The sequence below is a fragment of the Podarcis tiliguerta genome (genome assembly GCF_965153285.1).
Source record: "Podarcis tiliguerta genome assembly, chromosome: 2".
NCBI lineage: Eukaryota > Metazoa > Chordata > Lepidosauria > Squamata > Lacertidae > Podarcis > Podarcis tiliguerta.
The window spans coordinates 39602341-39628813 of NC_139535.1; the positions used below are offsets into that span (position 1 = coordinate 39602341).

The 26473-nt window shown below is 43.7% G+C and overlaps 1 protein-coding gene across 8 annotated transcripts in view; it reads right to left on the reverse strand.

Annotated features, from left to right (window-relative positions):
• Nucleotides 1–26473, reverse strand: part of CHCHD6 (coiled-coil-helix-coiled-coil-helix domain containing 6) — a 198506-nt gene that overhangs the window by 55367 nt on the left and 116666 nt on the right. For 4 of the 8 annotated variants that reach the window (XM_083418843.1, XM_083418839.1, XM_083418845.1 and 1 more), the window contains one exon: nt 991–1126. The exons of the other annotated variants lie outside the window; for them this stretch is intronic. In XM_083418843.1, coding sequence (XP_083274969.1) covers nt 991–1126 — 136 coding nt within the window. The remainder of the gene's footprint in view (nt 1–990; nt 1127–26473) is intronic. 8 annotated transcript variants of the gene reach the window in all.

The following is a 26473-nucleotide window of genomic DNA, read 5'->3' on the forward strand; positions in this document are numbered from 1 at the left end:
CCTATTAGCAACAGCAAAAAGACCCATTCCCTTTGGAGACACAGAGACAATTATGGAGTACCAAAGCTGATGCAGAAAACAATGCTGTGTTCTAATTATTATTTTTTTAAGGAAACTGTGTGTTTGGAAGATAAAGGGCAAGTTGAAGAATGCACAAGTCCAAGCAAAACCCAATAGCAGCTGGTTTAATAATATCAAACGTTGGCCAATTTGCCAAAACCATTCAAAGTAGAAATTATCAAATGAACAGGTCATAACTTTAAGCAGCAAATGAAGTGCTGATTTTGGTTTCAGGCCAAAATTAAAGACCAAATGTGAAGCTCACTGAGTAGCCTCGAGTAAGACTGTACCTTCTTGGCTTAATTTACTTCAAAGGGCTACTGTAAGGATGGACAGAACAAGACTTATTAAGTTTCAGAGTGGTACAGAAGCTATTAATAATACAAGCTTGCTATCAGCAGCTTATTCCATGAATGAAAGCAATTCTCTGTGACAGCCAATACTTTCAGTACCTCAAGCTTTCATGTGATTGTCAAGACTACAGTGATCCAGTAGTCTAAACCGGTTTATTTTAAACTATGGTTTAATGTGCACAAGTGCTTTGCTCCTCTTCTACTTCTGATTGCACCACACAAGGGAGGAAACGAGAGCAAAACAAACCACATACTAACTTGGGCTTGTGGTTTACTTCGTCCAAACACATCAGAAGAAGTAACTCAGGGTTTACTACTCCACCCCCACCCCCACCGGGCAAAGGCAGGAATAAGGGGAAAGCAAAGCACACCTGTATATTAAACAATAATTTATTCTAAATTATGGTTTAATTTGTATGCAACCATATCCAGTATGTAAATCAACCCTCCAATTATCAGTGCTTGGAGCTGCAGGAAGATTTGGCTCGGGGAAAGGCCTTCTGATTGATCATGCCCACACCAGTAATGAGAAAAGAATATTCACCTGGAGTGAATCTGGCAGGGAAAATGTAGTTACCTTTTGTGCTAGCCTAACACAACGCTGATACTCCTTGACCAACTCTGAACAGTTGAGGACTTGGTGTTTGTTTTCACCGTAGCATGTCAGGATTGCTGCCTGAAGGTTTGCACATATAGGTTGTGTGTTTCTCCGCCTGTAGGAACAAAGAAAGGAAGAAAGAGAGCCTTGTGACTGTCCCAGCTCATCAGTGCAACCCAAAAAAATGGTGCTGGTGATGCGAGTGCCATTGGTTCAGCCTCACTCTGGACAATCCAGAGTTCCCTCTTTTTAACCTACAGCAGACTCACTGGCTAGGCCCTAGCTTCAGACCTGGAGATCCCTGGCTCAAGCTCTGGAGTGCTTATGTCCATAGCAGTGACGAGCAACATGTCTCTTCCTCCTCCTCCTTATGCATACCAGGTTACCGAAGGGCCATAGCTCAGTGGCCGAGCACATACTTTGCAGCAGAGAAGGACCCAGGTTCAGTCCCCGACATCTCCAGTTTAAAAGAATTTTCTGGAACTGGGAAGGCTTCTGCCAGAGACCTTAGGCTACAGAGAAGCAGCAGGCAGAACAGACCTGCTACCAAGCTAGATAGGACCGGTAGTCCAGCTCAGTATAAGGCAGCTTCATATGTTCACATACACATACATTGATAATCCCTTCCCCTTGATAAGTAAGAAACCCCCCCAAAAAAGATTCTATCATGCAAAAGGGTGTCAGATTCCTGAGTGGACACGCTACTGTTCCAATGCGACATCATAAGCAGCAGAGAGAACTCAAAGCTGAAATTGTTGATCTAACAAAAACAGGTAACTTGTCCCTCAGGTAAGCCTCCATACCTGAGGCCTAGACAGTAGCCAATGTTTTTTCCAAAAGGGATCGGGGGGGGGGGGGGTCAGGAAATTGCAGGTCAGTTAGTTTAATGCCTGTCACAGAAAACTAGCGGAAAGATTAGTCAAATATAATACAACCACGCATATAGAAGAGCAAGTCTTCCTGTTCCTGTATTATCTATAAGCTGACTTGAGTCTCTGTCAGGGAAAAAGGTGGGGTATAAATAACTATATAATAATATATTTTAAAAAAACAAACAAACAAACAAAAATCCTGAAGCAGAGTCAGCAAGGCTTTTGCAATGGCAAGTCCTGTCTCGTTGACATATTACAGCTCTTTTGAGACCGTAAACAAGCATATAGATGGAGGTGATCCAGTTGATATTAGTGTACAGTGGTACCTCGGGTTACAAACGCTTCAGGTTACAAACTCCACTAACCCGGAAGTAGTACCTCGGGTTAAGAACTTTACTTCAAGATGAGAACAGAAATCATCCGGTGGCGGCGCAGCAGCAGCACCAACAGGAGGCCCCATTAGCTAAAGTAGTACCTCAGGTTAAGAACAGTTTCAGGTTAAGAACGGACCTCCGGAACGAATTAAGTTCTTAACCAGAGATACTACTGTATTTCAAATGGAGGGATGCAGAAGGTGGACCCACCCAAGCATCAATATAAGGACATGTGCTTTTAAACTTATTAACAAACTATCTAGAGTTAGGGGTGAGCAGTAAAGTGGCCACGATTGCAGTAGATACCAGATTATTCAGGGTTGTTAACACAGAAGGAGATTGCAAAGAGCTCCAAAGGACCTTTCCAAACTGGCGGCTCGTCCACACTTCACTTGTCCCGCACCTAGAAAGCACGGATCCTGCCACTTTCCCTGGGAAAACTCACTCTTTAATGTTGAATGTTTGCTCTGATTCAGTGGTAGAAAGCAGGTTTTCCTTGGGGGAAGCAGCAGGACAAGCTGAGGTGTAGACGTACCCTGAGTGAATGGGCAGCAAAATGATAAATGTAATTCAGTGGAAACAAGTGTCAAGAGAGACATGGTGGGGCAAAACAAATCTTAATTTTACATATACGCTCATGGGGTCTGAGCTGGTGGTGACTGACCAGGAATGAAACCTTGGGATTATAGTAGATAGCTTGATGAATACGTGTGGCAACTGCGAAAAATGTGAATTCCATTGTAGGGATCATTAGGAAAGGAACAGTAACAAACTCATAACTGTAAGGTGGGTGGGAGGTCACCCCTAAGCAGCAGCCCCCCAAAACTGGAGGGAGCTCATCTTTTTCCACAGGGATAAAATACTATGAAATACCTTCCAGAACCTTGGAACAGGAAAGAACTTAACAAGGAGCTTCAGAAACTCATAAGGTTGGCATTTTGTTCTGTCGCTGAAATTTTAATATCGTTCTAATCATCCGAATGAGCCCCCTGGAAACAATACCAAACAGAACTAGGTCAGGAAATACCACAAAATCCCTCAATTCATTGGGAAAGTTAAGACTCTTAAAATTAGGTTTTTAACTCAGAAAGTTTGTTTTAAAAATCTAGCAGAACATTTTATAACTTCAAGAGAAGCTGGGAATGTGATGTTTAATGTCAAGGTCAATGATACTGCCCCTATTCTATAACCATCTGATTTGTGATCTAACCTGATAATCTGTAAGATACAAATGGTTCTTTTTTTGCTCTTAGCCTGGGTTTCACCCGCCTGTTATCCAAGAGAGATAAGCTTCAACTAGAAGTAAATCTCTCTCTCCTACCCACCCTCTCTCCTTCTGAGAGATCTTTCACCTCTGACATTTTGTGCTTGGAAACTTAAGGCCAGGGGTCAGCAAACTTTTTCAGCAGTGGGCTGGTCCACTGTCCCTCAGACCTGGTAGGGGGCTGGACTATATTTTTTGGGGGGGAGGGGAAATGAACGAATTCCTATGTCCCACAAGTAACCCACAGATGCATTTTAAATAAAAGGACACATTCTGTTCATGTAAAAACACGCTGATTCCCGGACCGTCCGTGGGCCGGATTTAGAAGGTGATTGGGCCGGATCCGGCCCCTAGTTTGCCTACCCATGCTTAAGACAATAGTTAAAAGCTGGAATGTCTTTTTTAAAGCTTCCCTAGCTTACTATGACTTTTGTGCAGCAGAGACTTTGGATTGTATCCAACACGACATACGCTGAGTTCCATTTGTGCAACAGGATTTCTCCCTTCTCTTCCAAGGCACCCTCAACATCTATTCCAGAGTGTCCTCCAAACTTCTGAAGGAGATTTTGAGGGTGTGCAGGGGGTTACAGGGAGAGGAGAGGGCTTTCAGCTGCGCTAGCAGAAGCTGCAGTGGCAGAAGGGCAACACTGGAATGCAAGCCCTTGCTTCAGCCGTCATGTGCTTCTGCAGCCTTAAGGGCTTACTACTGCAACATGCAGCAGGGGGACATCTATGGGGAAGTTATATTTTATCTGTAATGCTGATAACTTTACATCTGTTGCAGTCACAAAGGAAGTTTCTAGTTTCTAGTTTGTCCTTTCTGGTCTCCTGTAGAGTCTTGCAGACTCCGTATAGTTAAGGTTGTTGAGAGAGACTCATAGTTTTCCCACTTTCAATGTATTTCAACATCTAAGCCACTTCACAGTAATAAGGGCAGTGATGGCAAAAGGATGAAGGACTGTTCCAGTTCCTGAGCTTGAAATCCCCCTGCTGTAGTGCCTCTACCTTCTGATCGCAACTCATCAGAAAATCAAGCAAACATTCACCTGCCAGACATAAACTCGTGGTTTCATTCTGTCCTCTGTAAGCATGGAAGCTACTAACCCATTTTTCTTTTGATTGCAAACAGGCCTTGTCATTGTTATGTAGTAATGAAGGACCATGAGCTCCTTTTGACTAAAGTATTGTGTGGTTTTAATAAAATCAGAGTTGGGAGGTGCCCAGTGAACCACCTAATCCAATATCCTGTCCAACAAGCCACCTAATCTATTCTGATGCTAGTTGTGTAGATGTGCTATACTACTTTGTGCCTTAACAGGAGCTGGTAAAGCACCTGCCAAGGTTGAGTTATACACATCCTTCCATTTTGTATAACTCAGATCTGTCAACAGACCACTCTTTCTCAAGCTCCCATCTTGCCTGTTTGGAGGCCATCTTGGCAGCAGCATCCGTGTGTCGGTCATAAGTGATGCTGACATCCTAAACATCAGTTTTGGATGGAATACCTTTTTGCCCCACACACCATGGCTCTCAAGGGAAAGGGCTTTTGGCAGGATTTTCCTTCCACCCAGTGACTGACCACCCATTTAGCATTTCCTCATGAGAAAGTAAAACATTCATGTCAGACCAGGCACACTCTATTCATCCCAATCCTCGTTACAAAGCTTCAGAAGCAGAAGTGCAGATCGCCTGCGTTTCTGCTGGTGCTGCTTGGCAGGAGGTTGGACTCGATGGCCCTTGTGGTCTCTTCCAACTCTATGATTCTATGATTCTATGCTTTTGTTTCTTCTCTGCTATCAGGCAGAAAGGAAGACTGAGATCCTAAATGGTAAAATCTTCCCTTCCTCCAAGTCAGCTAAATCAGGATTTTGCTTTTATTTTATTCAGCAGAGCATTTATTCAGATATTAAATCTTCATTTAGTAATTGCTTTATTAAGAAATATAGGATCATGAGCCACTGTGGCTACTTAGAATGGCTTGGGCAACCCAGTCAGATGGATGGGGTATAAGTAAAGAACAACAACAATGTAGATTTAGGCCTACATAGTTCAAATCCCTATTTAGCAATGAAGTTCACTGTGGGACCTGAGGTAAGTCACTTTTTCTCTGCTTAATCTGGCTCTTTCAGGAATAAAAAAGTGGCAACCACATGCATGCTACTGTAGTCTTATTGGAGTTCACCGATTGGGTCTGCGTTGCTCCGGGACAGGAGGAAGGAAGACAAAATGACACCGAGGTTGGTTCAAAGAAAGAGTTTATTCTGCTCTCCGGATAGCAGAAGGCACTTGCGTGGTGAGTCCACAGCAAGTTCAAAGAAATGACAAGTTTCATGCAGTTTATATATCCTCCAGGCACCCTCTCACTCCTCCCCTAGGAGCCCAACCACGTCGGCCTACGTATGCAGGTTGACATCACATATGTTCCTGCTCTGGTACTCTCAACCATAAAAGGATCTTCCTTCCTGTACTTCTGACCATAAAAGGATCTTCCTCTTCCTACTCTTATCTGGGAAGACGTCATAATCTCCGGGAACACGCTTTTGGCATTTTCCCCGAACATTGGTCGTGTGGGTATATTGTGGTCAGCACATAAGATAAAGTTCTGACGTATTCTCGTTGTTCCCCTGGGGAGCCAAGGCCATCCCTTGCCTATCCTGATAAAGGACAGAACTGTTTATGCAGTTGTGTCCTTATTATGGTTTTGCTCAGCAGTTCAAGTTTTACGCATTTAAAAGTGCTCTCTTTTGAAAGGACAAAAGGGGGGGGGGGTTTGAGTCAGTTTTAAACTTGCTACACAGAAACCCATTCCTTCACTACATTGATATCCTTGGCAGAAGAGCAGGATGCAAAGGTGTCAAAATATAAGAAAGAGGTTGTACCTTCATGGATCTACAGGTTTCTTACTGACAGCCACCCCTTGAGATAAGCACAGAGCAAAAAAGTGGTCTCACTGCATTTTGATACACTGAGTTACCAAATCCTGAAATCCTCCCTCCCTCTCTCCACGCATTCCCTTTATTTAATAAACGAAATCTCATCAACTTATCCTTCTTCTATTATCACTGCTGACATCAATCTGATAATATTGGCTTGGCGTGGAATCATGCTATTATATGTCCTCCTGATATTTAATTTAAGAGAAACGTCTGCAGTGGGGTGAATATGTGAAGCAAGCTTTTTATTACTGGCAGCAGTAAGGACGGTGGGAGTGAATTAGACATTCATCTTAGTCAGGGCCAATGTAGTTGCTCAGAAGAGGTTCTCTCTCTTTTTTAACCCTCTCCTGAATGCTTAGTGGGGACAGGTAATGGCGAGTCTAGCAAAGGGCTGCATTCATTTTTCTCAGAAGATTTGTCTTGCTGCATAGATTTAAAATGCGGGGAGGTAGCACAAAGCACCTTGGAAGTGAAAGCAAGAATCTTCACAATCAATTCCCAACTACTGCATATTTGGAAGTGCTAGTCAGATGGTTCTATCAATCAAGAACATGTCGCTTCATCCCAACATACACAGAGGCAGCCTGTATTTGCAATTTCTGGCTAAAACTAATTTGTGGCAACCACGTTTTACAAGAAGAAGAGCCAAGCTGCAGCCACAAGACAGAGCAACAGTTGCTTGCCAGAAATTCTGCCAATTGTGCTTGGCAGGCTGCCTGCTATGGAAAAGAAATCTTGGATTGGGGCATAGGAGACAGAGTGGGGAGGGGGAGGAGAGAAGTGCCAGCTCCAGGAGGAATAAAAGCCCAAGGGTGTTCAGCACAAAGGAGGGCTAGACTGAAAGAACACTTAGCAAGGGCTTTTTTTAATTTAGATTCGTAGAGGACAGCCTACAGAAGTGCTGTTAATTGTGGCTGAAGGATGCAGCGTTTTGACACATCTCCAAGGAAGGGAACTCCTGTGATGAGCACAGGCCATGGGGTGGCAAACATTATGGGTGGGATTGCTCATCACTGGGAGGTTATGCTCTGTGGTATGCAAAAGGGGGTTTTACACAGGCAGAGATTTAATAATGCCTCAGTGCATGCCCTTGTTGCACATACTCTTGCCACACAGTCAGAGCTCTCCCTTCTGCAGACTGCACTAACTGTATACCTGATAAATGGAGCCCAATCTCCATGGACCTGAATACCATAACTTGCACTCGTAAGAAAAGAGGCTGCAAACTTGGTTTTCATATGTAGTGTCCCATACTTTTTTTCTACTTGCAGCATAACTAATCATAAACTAGAACTGCATGAGCTGCAGTTAAGCAGGGCTCTGAAAGGAAAACATTGTACCCTAATACCTCATGGCAAAAGCACCCACATCTCTCAGTCTTTCAGCACAGCAGGAACTTCAGCAAGCGTTGTTCATACATATGGGTGAGGAGAGAAGTAGCCAGTTACAAATGATCAATAAACCAGTGCCTGTTTTCTGAACTGTTTCCAAAGCCAATATTTTTTCAAAGGCATTTTTGTTGATCAGAAAAGATGTCAGAAGTTCTGTATGAATTTCAAAATATGTAGGTGCCAGCTCTAGAATGTAGGTCTAGATGTCCCTTGGGAGACACTGGACTTTGAAACTGGACAAGGGCTTCACAGTGTTCTTCAAGTAAAGCAAAATAATCAAGTGAGGGACCTAAAGGTTAATGGATTTTCAGGGGCCCAGTCATTCAATTCCTTGATTCTGTACTAAGATATAAACATTCAGAGTGAAGGACAACTAAGGACATCATATGCAGGAACAAGGAAACCCCATGAACGAAAAACCAGGTTTTGGTTAACAAATTGTGTATTAAGTAATGAGATCGTGCACAAGATAGGAGTGATGCCTTTTGGAAGTCTGTGGAAACAATCAACTGAGAAAAATCTCCTTCACCATTTGAGTGCATTTAGATGGAAGCTTTCTGGTATTTCCAACTAGGCAATGTTGGGGAAGGGGGCAACCTTCTCTCTATCCCCATCCCTTTGTTCAATCACTGGTCCCCTGCTGGTCCATAGCGTTTCTTACACCAGTGTTTTTCAACCTTTTTTGGGCAAAGGCACACTTGTTTCATGAAAAAATTCACGAGGGACTCCACCATTAGAAAATGTTAAAAAAATTAATTCTGTGCCTATATTGACTATATATAAAGTAATTCTCTTGAATAGGAATCAAATAAACACAAAGAAAGTATTTTATAATTACTTTATTATGAAATAGTAAGTAAACAGAAATATGAAAAATTATAAAATACTTTATTCAGTGCACAACCTGGGCCTGTTTGGCTGAACACAAAGCTGATATTCTGGCTGGAATCGAAGAAAGACACACACATAGCTCTTCGTCAACAGTTCTGTCTCTCTCTGTATTTAGTTTTTATAGCAATCATGCTTGAAAAGCTCATCTCACACAGATATGTAGTGGAAAATGGGAGCAATGTCAAAATAGCTTTGTTTGCCAGAAGGGGGAACTCCTTGGCAGTATCCAACCAAAAACTGTCCAAAGGTAGATCAGCAAATCTTAGCTTGAAACCACGATTTTGTCTCAGTTCAGTTAGTTCCTCCTGCTCCTGTAAAGTCATGTCCTTTCCACCAACTGATGCTGAGCTATAAGGGTCCCTAACCCAGTCAAGGCATTCAGTGGAGACTGAAGAGAAATAAAATGACATCTTCTCTGGTCCTCCTGGTGACTCGAGTCGCGACGTCTTCTTCTCTCCGCTGCTGTGCACACTGTGCTCGGGCGGGAAGGAAGTCGGAAGATGATGACCTACTGTGATAGGTCCAGGCTGGAGTCTGGACCAATCACAGCCCGGACATCAGAAAAGTGAAGGGTGTCCCCTGAGGAGCGCCAATCGGTGCCCCTGCTGGCCAAGGGTGGGGTCAACCTCCCCCCATACCCAGGACACAGTCCGGCGCCCGGCTAGTGGGCGAAAATTTGAAATTATTTTTTTTAAAAATCTTTCAAATTTTTCAATTTTCCCCACGGCACACCAGGCAACATCTTGCGGCACACTAGTGTGCTGCGGAACAGTGGTTGAAAAACACTGTCTTACACAATACCTTTTTGAGGTGGGGGGGGGGATGTCAACTGTCAATGCATGACAAATGCTTATGAGTCTAGTTTGTCATTTGGTGAAACTAGTGTGATTATTGGTAAAATTCTGCCACACACACATGACAAAATAGACATATGCATTTGTTGCATACTACAAGTGCAGCTGGCAAACTGTTTCCCAGCACATGACAGAAGTGTTATCAGTGTGATGTTGCCTTAAGTGGTAAAAAAAAGATAAGGGGGCTTTCTTTCATTATGGCTACATAAGTGTTCTAGGGCTGAGTCTAATACTGAAATCAGGTTGCAGGTGAAGCCCTATAAACAAGGCTCATAAAATATTTAGATGGATGCAAGACAAGATAGAAGACAATCCAAACTGTTTCCATGAACTGCTAATCACTGGCAATTCTGACAGCAAAAAGTGAATGCTCTGTGCTAGTGTTTCTCAACTCAGGTCCCCACATGTTACTGAACCACAACTCCCATCATTCCTGACCATTGGCTAAACTAACTTACATGGTGGGCTTGTAGTCCAAAAACATCTGGGGACCCAAGGTTGAAGAACACTGCATAGTATATAGCATCTCAGAGACCCTTTGATGTTCCATGGTAGAGATAACTCTGCAGGTAAACTCTGTTTAGAAATGTGCTCTTTTCATATCTTCCCAAGAGACTGAATCACCTGGAAGCTAAGTGTAAATGGGGAAGTAAAAAATTCAGCAGCTGTTGCAAAAAGAAAGCCTCAAAGAGAAACTTGATTCACAGCTCTTCTTGATTCAGCACTAATTTAATGTAGAGACTGCAATGGACCTTGTCATAATACTTGACAAAGGCTATAGAGCAGACAAACCTTTTGTTCCTCATTATGCAAAGTTAAAGATAGAAGCGTGTCAGCACCCTTCTTCCCAAGAGTCTCCCAACTGGGCAAAAAGAGTCCATTAGCAATCACTGTTGGTATAAAAGCAAAGCTGAATGCTACAAGGAAGTCTTTATTTTCATTTTGACACAGAATTAAAATTCCTATCTGTAGACATTCATGCAGCAGTTCAAAACTGGCAGGGTTCCTACATTCTTATATTCTTAAGAGGAAAAGAAAACTGAAGCTTATTTATTTCTATGCCATAACCGCATTAACAGAATCTCTCTACAGGTCTACAAGCATCACATATTATTTAAGCCAAAAACAGTAAGTTCCTAAGGCTGACTAGCAAAGATGAGAGACCTAAAGTTAGCAACAATATGGACTACGTTGGAAGTCAAATAGGAGTGAGTCAGAAACTTGTTGTTTGAGAGAACAGTCTGAATCACAGAAGGAAGTTGGCTAAAATTCCACAAAGCAGAGAAGAAAAACAATATAGCAAGCAAGGAGACAAATGGCAGAGACATCCTGAAGACTAACTGTTTGGTTGAGGCTTAAGCTTTCATTGCCAATAGCCTACTTTGGCACTTGTGTCTGGGAAGGCACACATGACAGAGGCTGAGGTACACTGGATGATGCATCAAGTTAACAAGCCACAAACTAAAGGGAACAACACCACATCTTTTGGACAAAGTACTAAATAGGAACATGATGCACATGTTTGTAAGGAAGAATGAAATGAGCAGTCACATCAGTGCTATTTTTCTAGAAAAAAAGATGCTCACCATGTTCTCTTATAATGGCAATGGAGCCCACCTGAGAGGTGGCAGAACTGAGTACAGTGGTACCTCGGGTTACATATGCTTCAGGTTACATATGCTTCAGGTTACAGACTCCGCTAACCCAGAAATAGTACCTCGGGTTAAGAACTTTGCTTCAGGATGAGAACAGAAATTGTGCTCCGGTGGCATGGCACGGCATGGCACGGCAGCAGCAGCAGCAGCGGCGGCAGCAGCAGCAGCAGGAGACCCCATTAGCTAAAGTGGTGCTTCAGGTTAAGAACAGTTTCAGGTTAAGAATGGACCTCCAGAACAAATTAAGTACTTAACCGGAGGTAGCACTGTACTAGTGAGTGAGTTCTGGCTGGAAAAAAGCCCTGCAGTCACTGTGGATGAAACTGAACATTAGTCCTATAAATGCCATTGGCAAAGCATAGACCACCTCCTCACCTCAGCAAGATACATTAAACAATTCAAAATGCATTGGTTTTCACTGCATGGTTTTCAGGTGTATCTGGATACTAATCTCCAGAAGAGGGATGGCCACTGGGATATACATGCAACACCATGTTGATGGTGTGCATCTGGTAGGTGATGCACATTTCAATGTGGCTCCTGTTTAAGCTGTGGTTCCTGATCTGGTAAATTAAAGTTATATAGAAGCTTGCTTCTGTGAAACGAACCAGCCCTTAGCTGAACTAGCATGCTTGTATTATTGCACTGTGCTGGTAGTTTCATTTCCTACCAGCATAGCATGATAAAACAAGAGCATCTGCTGCCTTGGAAGGGGACCTATGTATTTGTGGGCAACTTACACCCATCAGGAGGGACGCCTTCCACATGCACTGCGTCGGGAAGATTCTGGGCATCACATGGCAGGACAGAGTCTCAAACAAAGATGCGCTCTCCCAAGCCCACTTTCCCAGCAAGTTCACACTTCTGTCACAGCGACGTCTACTCTGGCTTGGTCATGTACACAGAATGGAAGATGGGAGGATCCCCAAGGATGTGCTTTATGGGGAGCTTCAGACACTGGGCCTGTTGGCGTACCAACTATGTGTTACAAAGATGCCTGCAAACCTGACATGAAGGCTGGAAACACTGATCCCTACTGCATGGGAATCCCTGGCAGACGACCGCAGCACCTGGAGACAAGACAGCCAAGTGATTCATGCACAGCCGTGACCAGAGGAAGAATGACCACTGAAAGAAGAACCTCATGGTGCACCTGTAGCAGCAAAGCTGTATGATTTCATCTGCCCCAGACGTAATTAAAATATGCCTCTTGCGTATTGGTTTTTACAGCCATAGCAGGTGGTGTATTTCTCCAATTGTTTGACTTTACCCCCAAAGGCACACTCTTCCATTGTCTCTGGAGACAGACAGATGCCAGTTGGTAGTTTAACGTTTTTAGCTTCTCCTCAGAAACCCCTATCCCCCCCCAAAAAAAAACTTTACTCCTGACCATTCAGCAAAGTTCTAGGGAAGAGGTATCAGGCTGGCAAAACTGTATTTTGGGATTGCAGGCTGCTAGTACTGCCTGCTGTGTACTTGTTTTTATTTAGCCTCCTCCAACACTCTCCTCTCAAAAGGAAGCTGGCATTGAAAAAGGGCCATCGGTTTGGGAAGGAGAGGAATGAAAACATATTCAAAGAGAGAAAATATACATTTAAAAACGGACTTAGAATGTAATTGTTTAATTTAACAAACGGTACCTGCACCCATAAAAGGGACGCGGGTGGCGCTGTGGGTAAAAGCCTCAACGCCTAGGGCTTGCTGATCGAAAGGTCGGCGGTTCGAATCCCCGCGGCGGGGTGCGCTCCCGTTGCTCGGTCCCAGCGCCTGCCAACCTAGCAGTTCGAAAGCACCCCCGGGTGCAAGTAGATAAATAGGGACCGCTTTATAGCGGGAAGGTAAACAGCGTTTCCGTGTGCTGCGCTGGCTCGCCAGATGCGGCTTTGTCACGCTGGCCACATGACCCGGAAGTGTCTGCGGACAGCGCTGGCCCCTGGCCTCTTGAGTGAGATGGGCGCACAACCCTAGAGTCTGTCAAGACTGGCCCGTACGGGCAGGGGTACCTTTACCTTTACCTGCACCCAGGTAAGTCAAAGGATTTTTCTCCTGTTGTCACTGACTTTGGCAACTAGACCCAGTCCATACAGGAAGATAACTCTTTCAACGGGAAAAGAAACTATGTAATATCACAGTGGATTACACTTCTGGACTTTTAGAAATGCCTCTCACGTTTCAGTTTTGCCAGTCTAGACCAGGATCTAGAGCACGAGTATTCTCCACAAAATAAATAGCATTTTCACAAGTCAGCACAGGGCTCAAGAGATGAACATAGAAGACTAATCCAAATGCACTACATCCAGCAAGTCTTGGCATGCTGAGATCAGACTGAAGATTACCATTTGGGGGTGGGGAATCAAGAGCTTTCAAAAACTATACATCACACATTATTTTACCTAGCAGCAGGCTGCCAGAATCCCAGATCTTACTTGCCAACACTCCTAGAAGCTTACTAATGACATTTAGATTTTTTTGTAGCGGGGGTGAGGCAGTGGCAAATAGTAGTGCTAAATCTGAGCTGGATCCCCCAAAATGAATAATTGGTACTTCTGATTATATACTTCTTGGCTAGCCTGAAAGGCTTTATTTGTTGACCGAAAGAAATAGTAGATCACAGAACCAAGATACTATTTTCTTCGAGAAGAAAAGATAGGTTCTAATTCAGCCAATTACACAGCACCTGCACAGTTCCATAGGGATAGCTACTCAAGAAAGTCATGTCATCTTGACAAGGAAATCTTCAGGGATACTGTACAGGAAGTCATAATTTTTCTCGCAAAATTTCTCTGTTAAAAGCCTCATGACTTACCTTTGATCTTCCATCCGCTTTAAACCTGCCCCTTGTGGGGGGGAAAAATCACCCTCCGTAACAGAAGCTGTACCCATGCAAACAGAGGGTATAATTGAAAAGCATAAATACCATTACTGTTCAAAACAGCAAACAATGCCCTTGAAACCAGTTATTGCTGAATTAATGACCAAATTGTTAAGAACGTTACCTCAGCTTTGCCTTGGGCTGCTAATTAACCAACAGTCCATTAATTCCCTGGTAACAAGAGGTTTCTCAGGCCTTATTGCTTTTGACATCTTTAATTTTGCCATTCCTTTTGGAAAGCATTCCCACGATGATTCCAGCTTCAACATCAACCTTCAGCATCACCACAACTACACCCCATCTGCAAAATGCATCCACTGGGGGAAGAAAGCTGTGCAGGAAAGTGAAGGGCTAGCATACAAGGGCGGTTTTAAAACACAGCTTACAAAACAGTCCTGAAAGGAAGAATTCCCAACATAAACTACTTTTCTGCCGCCTACCTTCCAAACCTGTACATTCTACAGGGACCAGGGTGCGGTCTGATTTTTTTTTAGTTTACATGAGCCACAGTAAACTTCCACTTCTCCTTAGTGGTTTTCACAATTTTCGATGTCATTTTTCAGTGCAAAATGTATTTACTTTACACAGTGTCTATCTCTAACTCAGAAGATCTACCAAGCCATGTTCACGGTGGCCTTCATCAGGTGCCATAAGAGTGACCTCTTTGTACAATGCACCCTCTTTGTCATTTGTAATCTACAGCTGCAACCTTCAACTCAAATCACATCAATGGTATAAACACAGGGTGCAGGCGTTATTTGACAAACTGGGATGATAAGTATTCAGAACAGTAGCTGGTGTTAGGGCATGTAGCGCAGGCGGAAATTACAGCAGTTTAGCAGGAACATGCTTTCTAGAAATACTTCACTGGGGAAATGCCTGTGTATGGATGGAGAAGCATTCCCCAGAAGAGTGACTGGGTTATGTTTAGGCACTTGCACGCCTAAAAATGTGCAGATTCCAAAGTACTCACTCATGCATTTGTATCCCAGCATGCAACGTTAGGGGAGAGACTGATTCCTATTGCGGCATGGGCTGGGTGTTTGAGAAGCACTTTAGTTCTGCAAGGCTCAAGGGACGCTGAAGCCAAATATAGAGACTGCAGTGCTTGAAGTGCTGCACAAAGACTCTCCTCCCTGAAAGAGAGGGGAGTGGTTGTGGACGGGAGCCTGAGCACCGCCCACAGCAGGGGGCTCAGCCCCCTGCCTTTCTGTTCCCTGGCTGGCGCTCCTCCCACCAACCGGCACCCAATCGGGTGCCGCTGGGGGGTGTGGTCAGCCAAGTTCAAATTGCAGCGCCAGCCCTCTCCTCAGCCTCTTTCCACTCCTTAGATAATTATAGTGGAGTCTCGCTATGGCAGGATATTCTTAACTTAACTTCAGATTTTCAGGTCCAATCGGATGCGGCAGGGTCGCTAGGTTTAGGTGTGTACTTTAGGGGGTGATGGTGTGCTCAGCGGTGGCCAGCAGGATGGCAGGGTGAGGCTATTACGCGAGACCTGACTTTTCTCGAGTTTTTTCCGATAGTGGTCGCGGTGCACATCTGGACGCAGGAATTCCAAAACCGTCGGGTGTGCTTCAAAACCGACAACCAGGCGGTGGTAAAGATTTTGGAAAGGCAGTCTTCTCGATCTTCAAGGGTAGCGGCCCTTCTGCGGTCGTTCGTCCTCCGGTGCCTTGAGTATAATATAATCTTTTCTGCCAAATTTGTACCAGGAATCAATAATAACATTGCGGATGCCTTGTCTCGCTTTCAGATGTCTCGCTTCCGGTCACTGGCACCTGGAGCGCAACTGTTGCCCGAACCCTTTCCGGAGCACCTGTGGAACGTTGGAGATGCAAAGTGATACAGGGAGTATTAGCGTCCGTCGCACCATCCACCCTCAGGTCTTATAAGAAGGCCTGGTGCGATTTCCTGGGTTTCAGGTCCGGGTCATCGGGGCTGGCTCCTAGCGTGCCACCGTCCTCCTCCGACGTCTTAAGATATCTTTCTCACCTAAACGACCTGGGCCGAGCTCCCAAAACCTTAAAGATTCATGTAGCTGCCATTAGTTTCTTCTACAAAGCTACATTCTCCTCTGACCCGTGCAATGACTTCTTAGTCCGCAGGGCTATCGAGGGCTGGAGCAGGCTTCAACCTTCACGGGCTGGGGGCCGTAAGCCGATCTCTTATGCGCTATTGTCCAAAATCCGCACAAAGTTAAAATCCATCTGCTGGTCCAAGTATGAGGCCCGCATGTTTTCCGCCGCCTATTCGATTGCGTTTTTCGGCGCCCTACGGGTGGGCGAGGTTGTAGCCGAGGCTAGCGCAAACGGCTCAACGCGCGGCCTCTCGTTGGACGATGTGCAGCTATCAGAGGCGTCCATGACACTCAGGATACGCCAGTCAAAAACAGATCAGGCCGGCAGGGGGGTGTTTGTGAAGCTGGTAGCTTCTGCGGAGTCGGGTCCATGTCCGGTAAAGGACACCAGACGATTTCTCTACCTCCGGCCTCCCGGCCCAGGTCCTCTTCTGGTCCACCTAGACGGTTCCCCGCTTCTAAGGCATCAATTCACAAGGGTGCTCCGCAGAGCCATTGATTCCTGTGGGTTACCTGCCCAAGACTACGCAGCGCACTCCTTTCGGATCGGCGCTGCAACAACAGCCGCTCATTTGGGCTTGCCGGTGGATAGGATTAAGGAGATGGGCCGGTGGAAATCTGATGCATATAAAGCCTATATCCGCTAGATTACATTACATTAACCCCCCCACTTACCTGTCGCTTTCTTCTTTTCATCCTCAGCTGCTGCCAAAAAGATCGTGTGGATTTGCGGCCACAGTATCGTCCATTGGGCCCGTGCAAGGGCGTGTAGTTCCGGCCTCACTGTTAATCTTGGCCTACATCCGGGAGTCCGCTGTTTCTGGTTCATGAAATGGGGCATGCGTTGGCAGGAGCTTATGCCTATGTTGCGGGAGAAAGTGGCCTTGTTCGGCCCCCCCGACATCCTTATTGTCCAGCTAGGCGAGAATGACCTCGTTACCAGGAGTACGGCGGACTTGTCATGGAGTATAAGAACTGATTTGGGCAAGATTGCTGTCTTGTGTCCCGGGACTACCGTGTTTTGGTCCTCCCTCCTGAAGAGAATTGTGTGGCGAGGGGCGAAGTGTTGTATGGCCGTGGAGAAAATCAGAAAGACTTTGAACCGGGCCGTGTCCCTTTGGGTGCGCTGTCGGAATGGCCAAGTTATTGTGCATGATCGTATTCGGATTGGCAACATGGACTTGTATAGAGATGACGGGGTTCATCTCTCAGACCTGGGGAATGACCTGTAGCTTGACAGCATCATCAGTAGCGTCAGGGATTGGTTGCAGCTGTGAGGGTATTGGCGGCGAGCCTTTGGCTCGGGTGGCGGTTAGGCATTGGATTATTGCGTTATGGTGTGTGGGAAGGCTAGGTGTGGCCATCGGCCTAAGCCTTCAATTTTGGGTATTCCGTTAAAGGAATCTGGGGGTCGTGTATTCCGTCCGATGCCTGCTTGGCGGGAGGCCATGGCACGACCCCTGGTGACGTCAGGGGAGAGCCTATAGTTGTATTATCATCAACAGGCTCCGCCCCCCTGGTGATTCAACCCCTGTGGTGGACATCCAATGCCTAAGCCAATACCTTTTTCACTGCTGTAACCAATAAAGTTGTGGCCTTTTCATGCCCATAAACCATATATCACGTGTCCTTGTGTGTTCATTTCCACGGGGCGGGGGTCGGGTCCTCGAACCACAACTGCATACTTTGTTTTAATATGGCTTGCAGCACGGCAACGTTTTGAGGACTGAGGCTGAAGTGTGAAAACAGGTAAGCAATAAAACATGTAAGTCATCCAATTGCTTTGCTGCCTTGGGGACTGGTTCAAGGCAGACCATCTGTGACTGGAAAACACCACGCTAGTCCACCTCACTATCCCCAAAATTGTTATCTATCACATCTAAGGTGCAAAAAAAAATACTCTTTGTTTTTGAGCATTTAAAACAGAAATATGTTCTTGGTGGTGCAATAGTAGACCCCCTTTTCAGTGTTTTGTTTCCTGTTGTGGCCTTCTATAATAACCCTTGGTTGGGTTGGACCAGGAAGATCTACTTCATTCCTAAATGGCCATTATTTAAGCATAAAAGTAAAGCTCATAAACCAAGTATTATGGAATTAGCTGTGTTTCAAAGTTTGGTCACATATTGTGGCTAAAGTATGTATTTCCAGGGTATAAAATATCATTGGGGAAAAGCCTGATTTTCCTGAAGTATGCACAGGCAGATATTTTTCTCTTTGTGAACTGAAGTCTTATTTTCCTATCAGACATTTCCCAGATATTTCACTCCCCTTACAGTCTTGTTGGATACATGATGCACATCCAGCCTAGTATTTAAGAACTCACCTGGCAGTCACAGGCAAGAAGGAACTGCCTGCAGGCAAGTAAGCAGGTTGGCAGAGTAGGGGCAGAATATTTGACACACATACCCCGTTCTGCCCAGCACAGAGAGCAAGGAGGTTGGCAGAGGAGGGAGGAAGCCCCTTTGTCTGTACTTCTGTGTAAGCTCCACTCCTCCCAGAAGACAAGGGTTTTGCCTTTTTGGCAGGAGAGTAAGTTATGTAGGCTTATTAACAAGACACTTTCCAAGACACACTTTGGTGTTGTTGTTTTTTTCTTTTCTTTTAAGACTCTTAGGCTTCTCTACTTCTTGAGGCTCCTTTTCAGTTGTGACATTCCAGCTGCAGGATGGTGGCAACCATCAAATGAATTTCCATAGAACAACTTTTTGTTTGTTTGATTGTTTAAGATCATTTTTATATAGATCACTAATACATAAAGTTTCAGAGTTGTAAACAACGTAATAGAAAAGGATATAACGTAACAGAAATAAAACCTACAAATCTCTCTACAAAATCAAATAAAAAGGCAGCATTGATACTCCTAGGTTTGTCTGAATAAAAACATGCACTGGAAAAAGCCAATTTGCTGGCACATGTCAAACATCAATGTCCAGTTCATGTTACTTAAAAAAAATATTAATCCACTAGTTAGTCTAAAAATATGATTTTATCAACTACCTCCTCTACCTCCTCCTGCCAGTGCCATATATTGTGTATCAGAATACTGCTCACCTCCTCAAAATACACTATGAGAAGAATCCATTCTACATTTCTTGTTAGTAACCTCCAGTAGGAGCTATTTTCCTGGAGCAATGAAGGCCATAATATTTGAGGCTTCATGAGACAGATGGAAAAGAAATCTCTTTTTACATACATCCAAGCAATTTTTTCATAAGTGACATTTTTGGATACTCTCAGATCCCAAAGAACTAAATTCTTCTTCTACTCTCTCTCTCTTTCAACCATCCGCGGCAGGGTTAGTAGTACACAAGGGTACTTTTTTCAGTAGTATAAATCAGCCATAATTCACTTTTTCAACTTCATAGCCTATCAAGGAGCCTTTTACCTTATGCCTATGTGTTAAAAGTCTGTGCAATTTTCCTTTCTGTAAAAAGCCCATGGGGATACATACCACATGCCAGTTTCTCCAACATAATAATTTTAAATACTCACGCCTATTAAGTTTAAGGATCCTACAATCATTAAATGGAACTCAGAGATATGGGGTCCCATATGGAGTAAATCTCTCTGGCAGCCTATTCACTGGAACGCTGCCTTGGATTCAAGGCTGATCTCTAGTGGGACAATAAGATAAAGGGCATTCTTTAAATGAACATTGATAAAAAGTGCACAGAGTGAGCAACACCCTCAGCCAGGCGTGCAAACAACAGAGCTCTTGGTAAACAGCTTCAGAAGCTCATAAAAAGGAGTCAGGTCTCCTAGGAAAGTTATCTTTTAACAACTTTCTAATCCTCCAAATACCATCATGCTTGTGTAGCTTTACGCTTTACAGAAAGTGTCATATCCCAACACCACACTCATTCTTGGTGCTTCCATTAATAAAATAATAATAATAATGACAATAGTGTCAAATTTCACAAAAGAAAGTTTAAAACCAGCCTTTAGAGGATACATCAGGAACACCTGCACTAAGCCTCAGCATCTTTACTGATTTTCCCTTCACTCCCGCCCTGCCACCCCTTAACAGATTCAGAGACTGTAAAAACATTTAATCCTCAGACACTAATCTAAATGTAACACTCAAAAGAAGACAAAGACGATGCAGAAGGAGGAAAAAATTGGCCACTGCCTTTTGGGAGTCTCGCTTTATCCCAGGAGCGGGCGCATTAATAGAGCTTGGAATGAAATGCCATTTTATTCCCTGTAGCGGGGAGGGGATTAACAAGTTGTCTTCTCTAAACCTAGTCTGCGTCATGGCTCTCTGAGCAGCGAGAAAAGGACAGGGAGTGAAGTAAAAGGTGGGGAGCACTGGCCTTTTATTTACACGCATCTCCTTTTGTGGATGATCACTGATGTGAAGAGTTTGCTAAACAGTGGAATGTGTGCAAGCGTGCGGTGTGCGTCTAGATCTAAGTCCCCAGCCTTTAATTCCACTGGCTGACACGTACACATACAAAATAACGCAGCCTTTGTAATAAAATAAAGCAGGCGATGCATTTTGTGGTGGTTCTCCAAGCCAACACAACATGCGCAGAACGAGGGCACAACAAGGAAGGTGGCAAAAGAGCTGCTAGTTTTCCGAGCTCTGATCAGTAAGACTCCTGTTGCTAGGCGGCTCTTTGCTGGGAAAGACAGAGGGCTGGGTAATATCCAGCACAGAATGAAAGAGGAAATGTAGAAGGGAAGATATTTCTTAATGTGCTGCCGGCAGTTCAGATGTGAGAACGAACAGTCAAGTCACAGTGGATTGACCACCTCTGGGTCAATACTGATACCCTCCCTCCAGGTGAGGTCACAGGATGAAACACCTACCACTGCTTTGCTATGTCGCTTGGCACAAACCAGTTCATCCCCTTTCCTGTACAGATTTCCTCTCTTCTGAGAGAAAAAGAGCCAGACTTGTCCACTAACCTCAAAGGAACATTTTTTATTGTGTGGCCTTGTTAGTGAAGTTCCGCACAACACTCTGAAATGTTGAAGTGCTGTCATAAATACCAGTTAGCATTATTCATTCAGAGGAAATAAAAAGCCCTTTAATGCACTAGGCCACTTGTGCCAGAGCTGCAGATGGTCGAGAGGACGAGAAAATGAATGGAAAGGGATGCAACAGAAGCTTAGCAATGCCAAGGAAACAGCCTCCATAATTCGTGCCTCTTCTACTCATGCTGCCATTTGGTTTCTGAAAAGCAGGAGTTGCTGCTCACAGCAGAGAAAATTCTGTGTCTCCGGCTTATCCAAACACAGCAAATGACACGTATAAAAGATGGTGTCTGGCAGAAGGTGACAAAAAACGGAAACACCTTCAATGTATATATGTAAGGGAAGGAATGAGGGTCTCGTTCTAGTAATTCACCATGAGTAATGGCAAGTGGGTGGTAACACTAGAACTGGAGAGAGAGGAAATCAATTTCCTATCACACTTTTTGTAAAAACAGCTGTGTTTATGTGAACTGAGCATAAGGCTGAGAGATAGCTCCAACTTTTCCACGGAACAAGAGACACACAGAGGGCAATTCGGTGAGCCCTTTACACTAGTACAATCTTGGAAAAACCAGTGGGATACACTATTTTAATGAGTCAACTATAGACCTCTAAGAGCCGGGTTACACTATAAGTTATCCTGAGACAGCAGCTCCTGAACAGCACTTGCTGTTTACACTTTGAAGAAGTGACTCATAAGCTGAAGAAAATCTAAAGACAGAGTCAACAAGACCAGAGGGTTTTGACTCAAATCAAGTTAATCAAAGTGTAAAGTGATGGTGTAAACAGCAGCCAAGTTATGATCTGTGGTAGGTGCAGGGTGGAGTTCTCTATGACCCATCAGCAACCCTAGGCAGTTAGTAAAAGCACCCAGGAACTCCTTGGCTCCCAAAGAAGAGCACATAACAGAATTAATCAAGCCTGACATTTGCTATTCTCAGTCTGAATAAGTCAGACAATGGTGAGGCAATACTTAAGCATGGCCATTTCCGTAAAGTGCTCTCCAGTCCAAACAGTATTATCAGATGGTTAAGACAGGGTTTAATATTGTGCCTTGTGCCAGATTACTACTTTCCATATTTGAAGGTGTGTGTCAAAAGGTAAGAAAATGTGCACGCTGACAGCGCTTCACAAGTAATGAGCAATAACAAGATGTGCTTGTTAAGTCCTATGGATTTGCATCTCAATAATTCACTTAAGGATGGGGAGGAGAAAGCTGCTTGCTCACTTGACCCTGCCTAAATTGTGCACAGAAGTCAGGATACACTCAAGGATGCAAAACTAGGATTTCCAACCCTGGCATTGTTTAACAACAATAAGCATTGATACGGCTCTTTTTGAATGTTCAAAGTACTTTACAAACATATGCTTTATTCATCTTTACAACAACTCTGCAAGGTAGACCAGTATTACTACTGCTGTATTCACACGGGAGTGGAGGCAAAAGAGAGTGACTTGCCTAAGGGCAACCACCTACTGAGTCCATAGCAGAGCATGAGACGCTTCATCACAGGGTTGTGGGTTCAACCTCCACATTCGTCAAAAATTCCTGCATTGAAGGGGGTTGGACCTTCAGGTCCCTTCCAACTCTGTGAGTCAATTCTGTGCCTTCCTGACTCACGGGTCTCTCAGAGCTCATACTCTTGGTCACCATTCCATCTTAAATTAGAATTTCCTTCTCCCTCAAATGCAAAAGTCACTTGTTCATAACAAGGAAATAACCATTCCCCATAGAATATAAGAAGAGCCTTCTGGACCAGATATCTGTGGGAAACCCAAAAGCAGGACCCAATCACAAGAGCCCTCTCTCCTCCTATGGCTCCTAGTCACTGGTCTTCAGAAGCGCTACTGCCCCTGACCGTGGAGGCAGAGCACAGCAATCATGGTCAGTAGCCACTGAGAGCCGTATTCCTCCATGGATTTGTCTAATCTTCTTTTGAAGTCATCCAAGTTGATGGCCATCACTGCCTCTTGTGGGAGTGAGTGCCACACTTTAACTATATGGTGTATGAAGATGTCCTTTCTTTTATCTGTTCCAAATCTTCCAACATTCAGTTTCATTGGGTTGTCCACAAATTTTAGTGTTATGAGAGGAGGAAAACATTCCTCTCTCCACTTTCTCCCCTGCATGCATAACTTTATATCAACTTACTTCTAGCTTAGCACCTCTTACTCACCTTTTATCTAAACTCCACTCCCCATATCAGTTTGGTTGCCCTTTTCTGAAACTTCTCCAACTCTACCATATCCTTTTCAAGGTGAGATAACCAGAACCGAGGACGGTATTTTAAATGTGGTCACAATACAGATTTGTATAACAGCATTATGAACGATCCACCTGCTGCTGCACACTGGGTCAATGTCTTCGTCAAGCTATCCACTATGACCCCTAGGTCTCATTTCTGGTTAGTCACCCCCAATTCAGGCACTTTAGGTGTATATGTGTAATTAAGTGGAACAGGGGAGCTTTTTTGCACCAAATTTCTTTCACCTGCAGCTTCTTTTTTTGTAGGAGAAAGATGTGCAAAGTAACAGCTATCTTTGGTAAGTCAACTGCCAAAACCCCACACAAAGGCCTCAGTGGGGCACCATCTGGAAATATAATGATGGAATTAAAGAATGAGTTGGCAGTGCAAAACAATGAAGTGAGAATAATTACAATGTGGTATGAAGTGAAATGGAAAGCATTGTTCAGGGGCACGTAGTAGAGAAGGCGCATGTAACAATTTCAGCCAAAAACAAATAGAGCAGGGTGCGGCGGAGGATGCTTTCTAAAACCTTGCTTGAAATACTCTGGCTAAAACAACCAGGAAGGAATTAACAGCTGTCTTGACTTTTTGAAGAATGCCTCATAATACAAGAGACAAATGTGTGCCGCTGGTCCCTATCCAGTAAGAAAATGTGGAGGGGTAGGATGAAGCCCCAAAAGGAATGCACTGAAGATAAAGGAAATATTGGCACAACTAAAAACAAGAAATATAGGACACAACCGCTGATCTTAATCTCTTCCTGCAGGAAATCCCAAAGAACCTGCATATTTCTAATTATTGCTTTCTTGCCAACTAGAAACATAGTTCTGGAAACATATTTGGCTTTGATATCATCTTCCTGTGTTCTAAGACAACTGAAGAAAAGGCTGTCATAACTTAATTACTGCTTTCCAACTTTTGAAATATTTATTCCAACAGCAACTTATTTTTAAGAGAATGTACTCTACAAATATATGCAGCATGTTGGCAACTCTGTTTTTGTTGTTGTTTGCTTGGTTTGGTTTGGGTTTTTTTAATGGAACAGCAACATGCCCATGCCTGTTGACAATTGTTGAAGCAAACTCAAAAGTGAGACTTTTAAGAAGTCAGCACCAATAAGCAGCAAATGCAGTACAAGTAGTAGATATTTACCACGCTACAGCAATCCACATTATTGTTTGCCTGTATGGGAAACCTGTCCATCTCTGCTTTATGAGACATATTGCTCAAAGTGTCCCAGGTTCCACATATATATATGGGATAGCTCCGCCAGTAGACTTGTAATTTCATGGTCATGAGTTCGAGCCTCATGTTGGGCAAAAAAATTCCAGCGTGATTGGGGGTTAGACTAGGTGACCCTCAGAGCCCCTTCCAATTCTACCAGTCTATGATTCTAAATGTATAAAACAAAGCATGCCATTACGCCATATAAGAATAGAGTGCTCCGTTATAGATCCCATTTAGTTATCCAGCATCGAGATCCAATGCATTCCGAGAAGAACAGATCAATAACAAAATGTTCTGCCTTCTACTTATTGTTCCAAATAAAAGTATACTGCAGTGGCATTAGCATACCAGTGTCTTTCTTATCAGCAAAAGAAAAAAATCATGTCATACGGCTTAAAAATAATCAATTTGTGACTGGCCTCTAAGAATTCAAAACTGATGTGTTACCTTTTCCATTCCTACAACATAGAATAGCTTTTCCCCTACCAATTTTTAAGGCAGGCATGTTTCCAATGCTGGGATGTGGTGAGCCATGCTGCCACAAGCACAAACTAAACTACCTCTTGGGGGGCGGGGGGAGAATCTGAGAAAACAAAGAGAACAACCATAATGTTGGATCCACTGCTGCTATGTGCTTCGTAATGTCACCAATCTCTTTTAGGAAGTCTTTCCAAAACCCTTCTACCACTGGGTAGAAGTTGCCAATATGTTCCTTTTGAACTGTCACCTCTCCAACTATCTGCTGATACCTTCCCCATCATTCTTGCTGGTTGAACCAGAATGTATCATCACTTTTGTAGTATTTTTTAGAAAGTTCTCACTTGTATGAACAGATAATGGTGTCGGCCCCCCAAAAATTGGGCTCTTGTGTATCATTTCGCCTATATCTGTCTTTTCCATGGATTTGATCTTTCTTAATCTGATCATAGTAACATCTATCTAGAGGTAGTTTATTTTTGAGACCATGCCATTGAAGCTTTTCTTAACAGCCAGGTAAACCTTTCAAATGGTATTACTGTCCTGGTGGCCTGCTTTTTAGTAAGATGCCTTTGGGATTAATAGAGGTATTTAATAGATGTTTTTGTGATAAAATGTCAAGCATCATGCAGTTCTAGCCAATCTGCTGGTGTATCTTGTAATTTGTGCCTCATTGTGTCTTCTGACAGGGGTCTTCCTTATAATAATCTCCTAATCAATATAGTTTCTGCACCTTCCATCTTGCAAAGCATTTTTCTTTTTCTCTTAAGTTATATTCCCAACTAAATTCCAACTTAGAATGGATAAGCAGGTGACTCCTAAACTACAGAAGTCAACTCATCTTTGTTAATTGGTTTTCAGTGCCCATTATGTTCTGATCTTTCCTGGGAGGAAAACGTCAAAGCCCTCTCAAGGCAAGGAGCTGAAAAGGCAGCTCCCTAAGCATCATCTCTTATACCTTTGAGATTCAAAGTCTTCTCTAGACTGCTCTGCAACACCCATACTCACATGTAACCTGTGGAAAACTCAGTGGACACCTTCTGTGCCAACTTTTAAATGCCTGCTGAAAACTATCTTACTTTTGTCATCACTCCCCCTGGGTATCCCATCCTAGTATTCAGTTGCTTACTATGTGGATTATTATATCTGCTCTAGCATTGTCAATGAAAAAGAATCCTCAAAAGGAAGAATTCATTTGTTTATTAAAACATGGGGAATACTATGCTAGACATCTCCATCCTATAAATGGATTTAGAATATGAAACATGTATTAAAGTGTCAAAAAGGAGGCATAAAATATCATATACATATTGGCTTCAAGATAAAAATACTATTTTAAG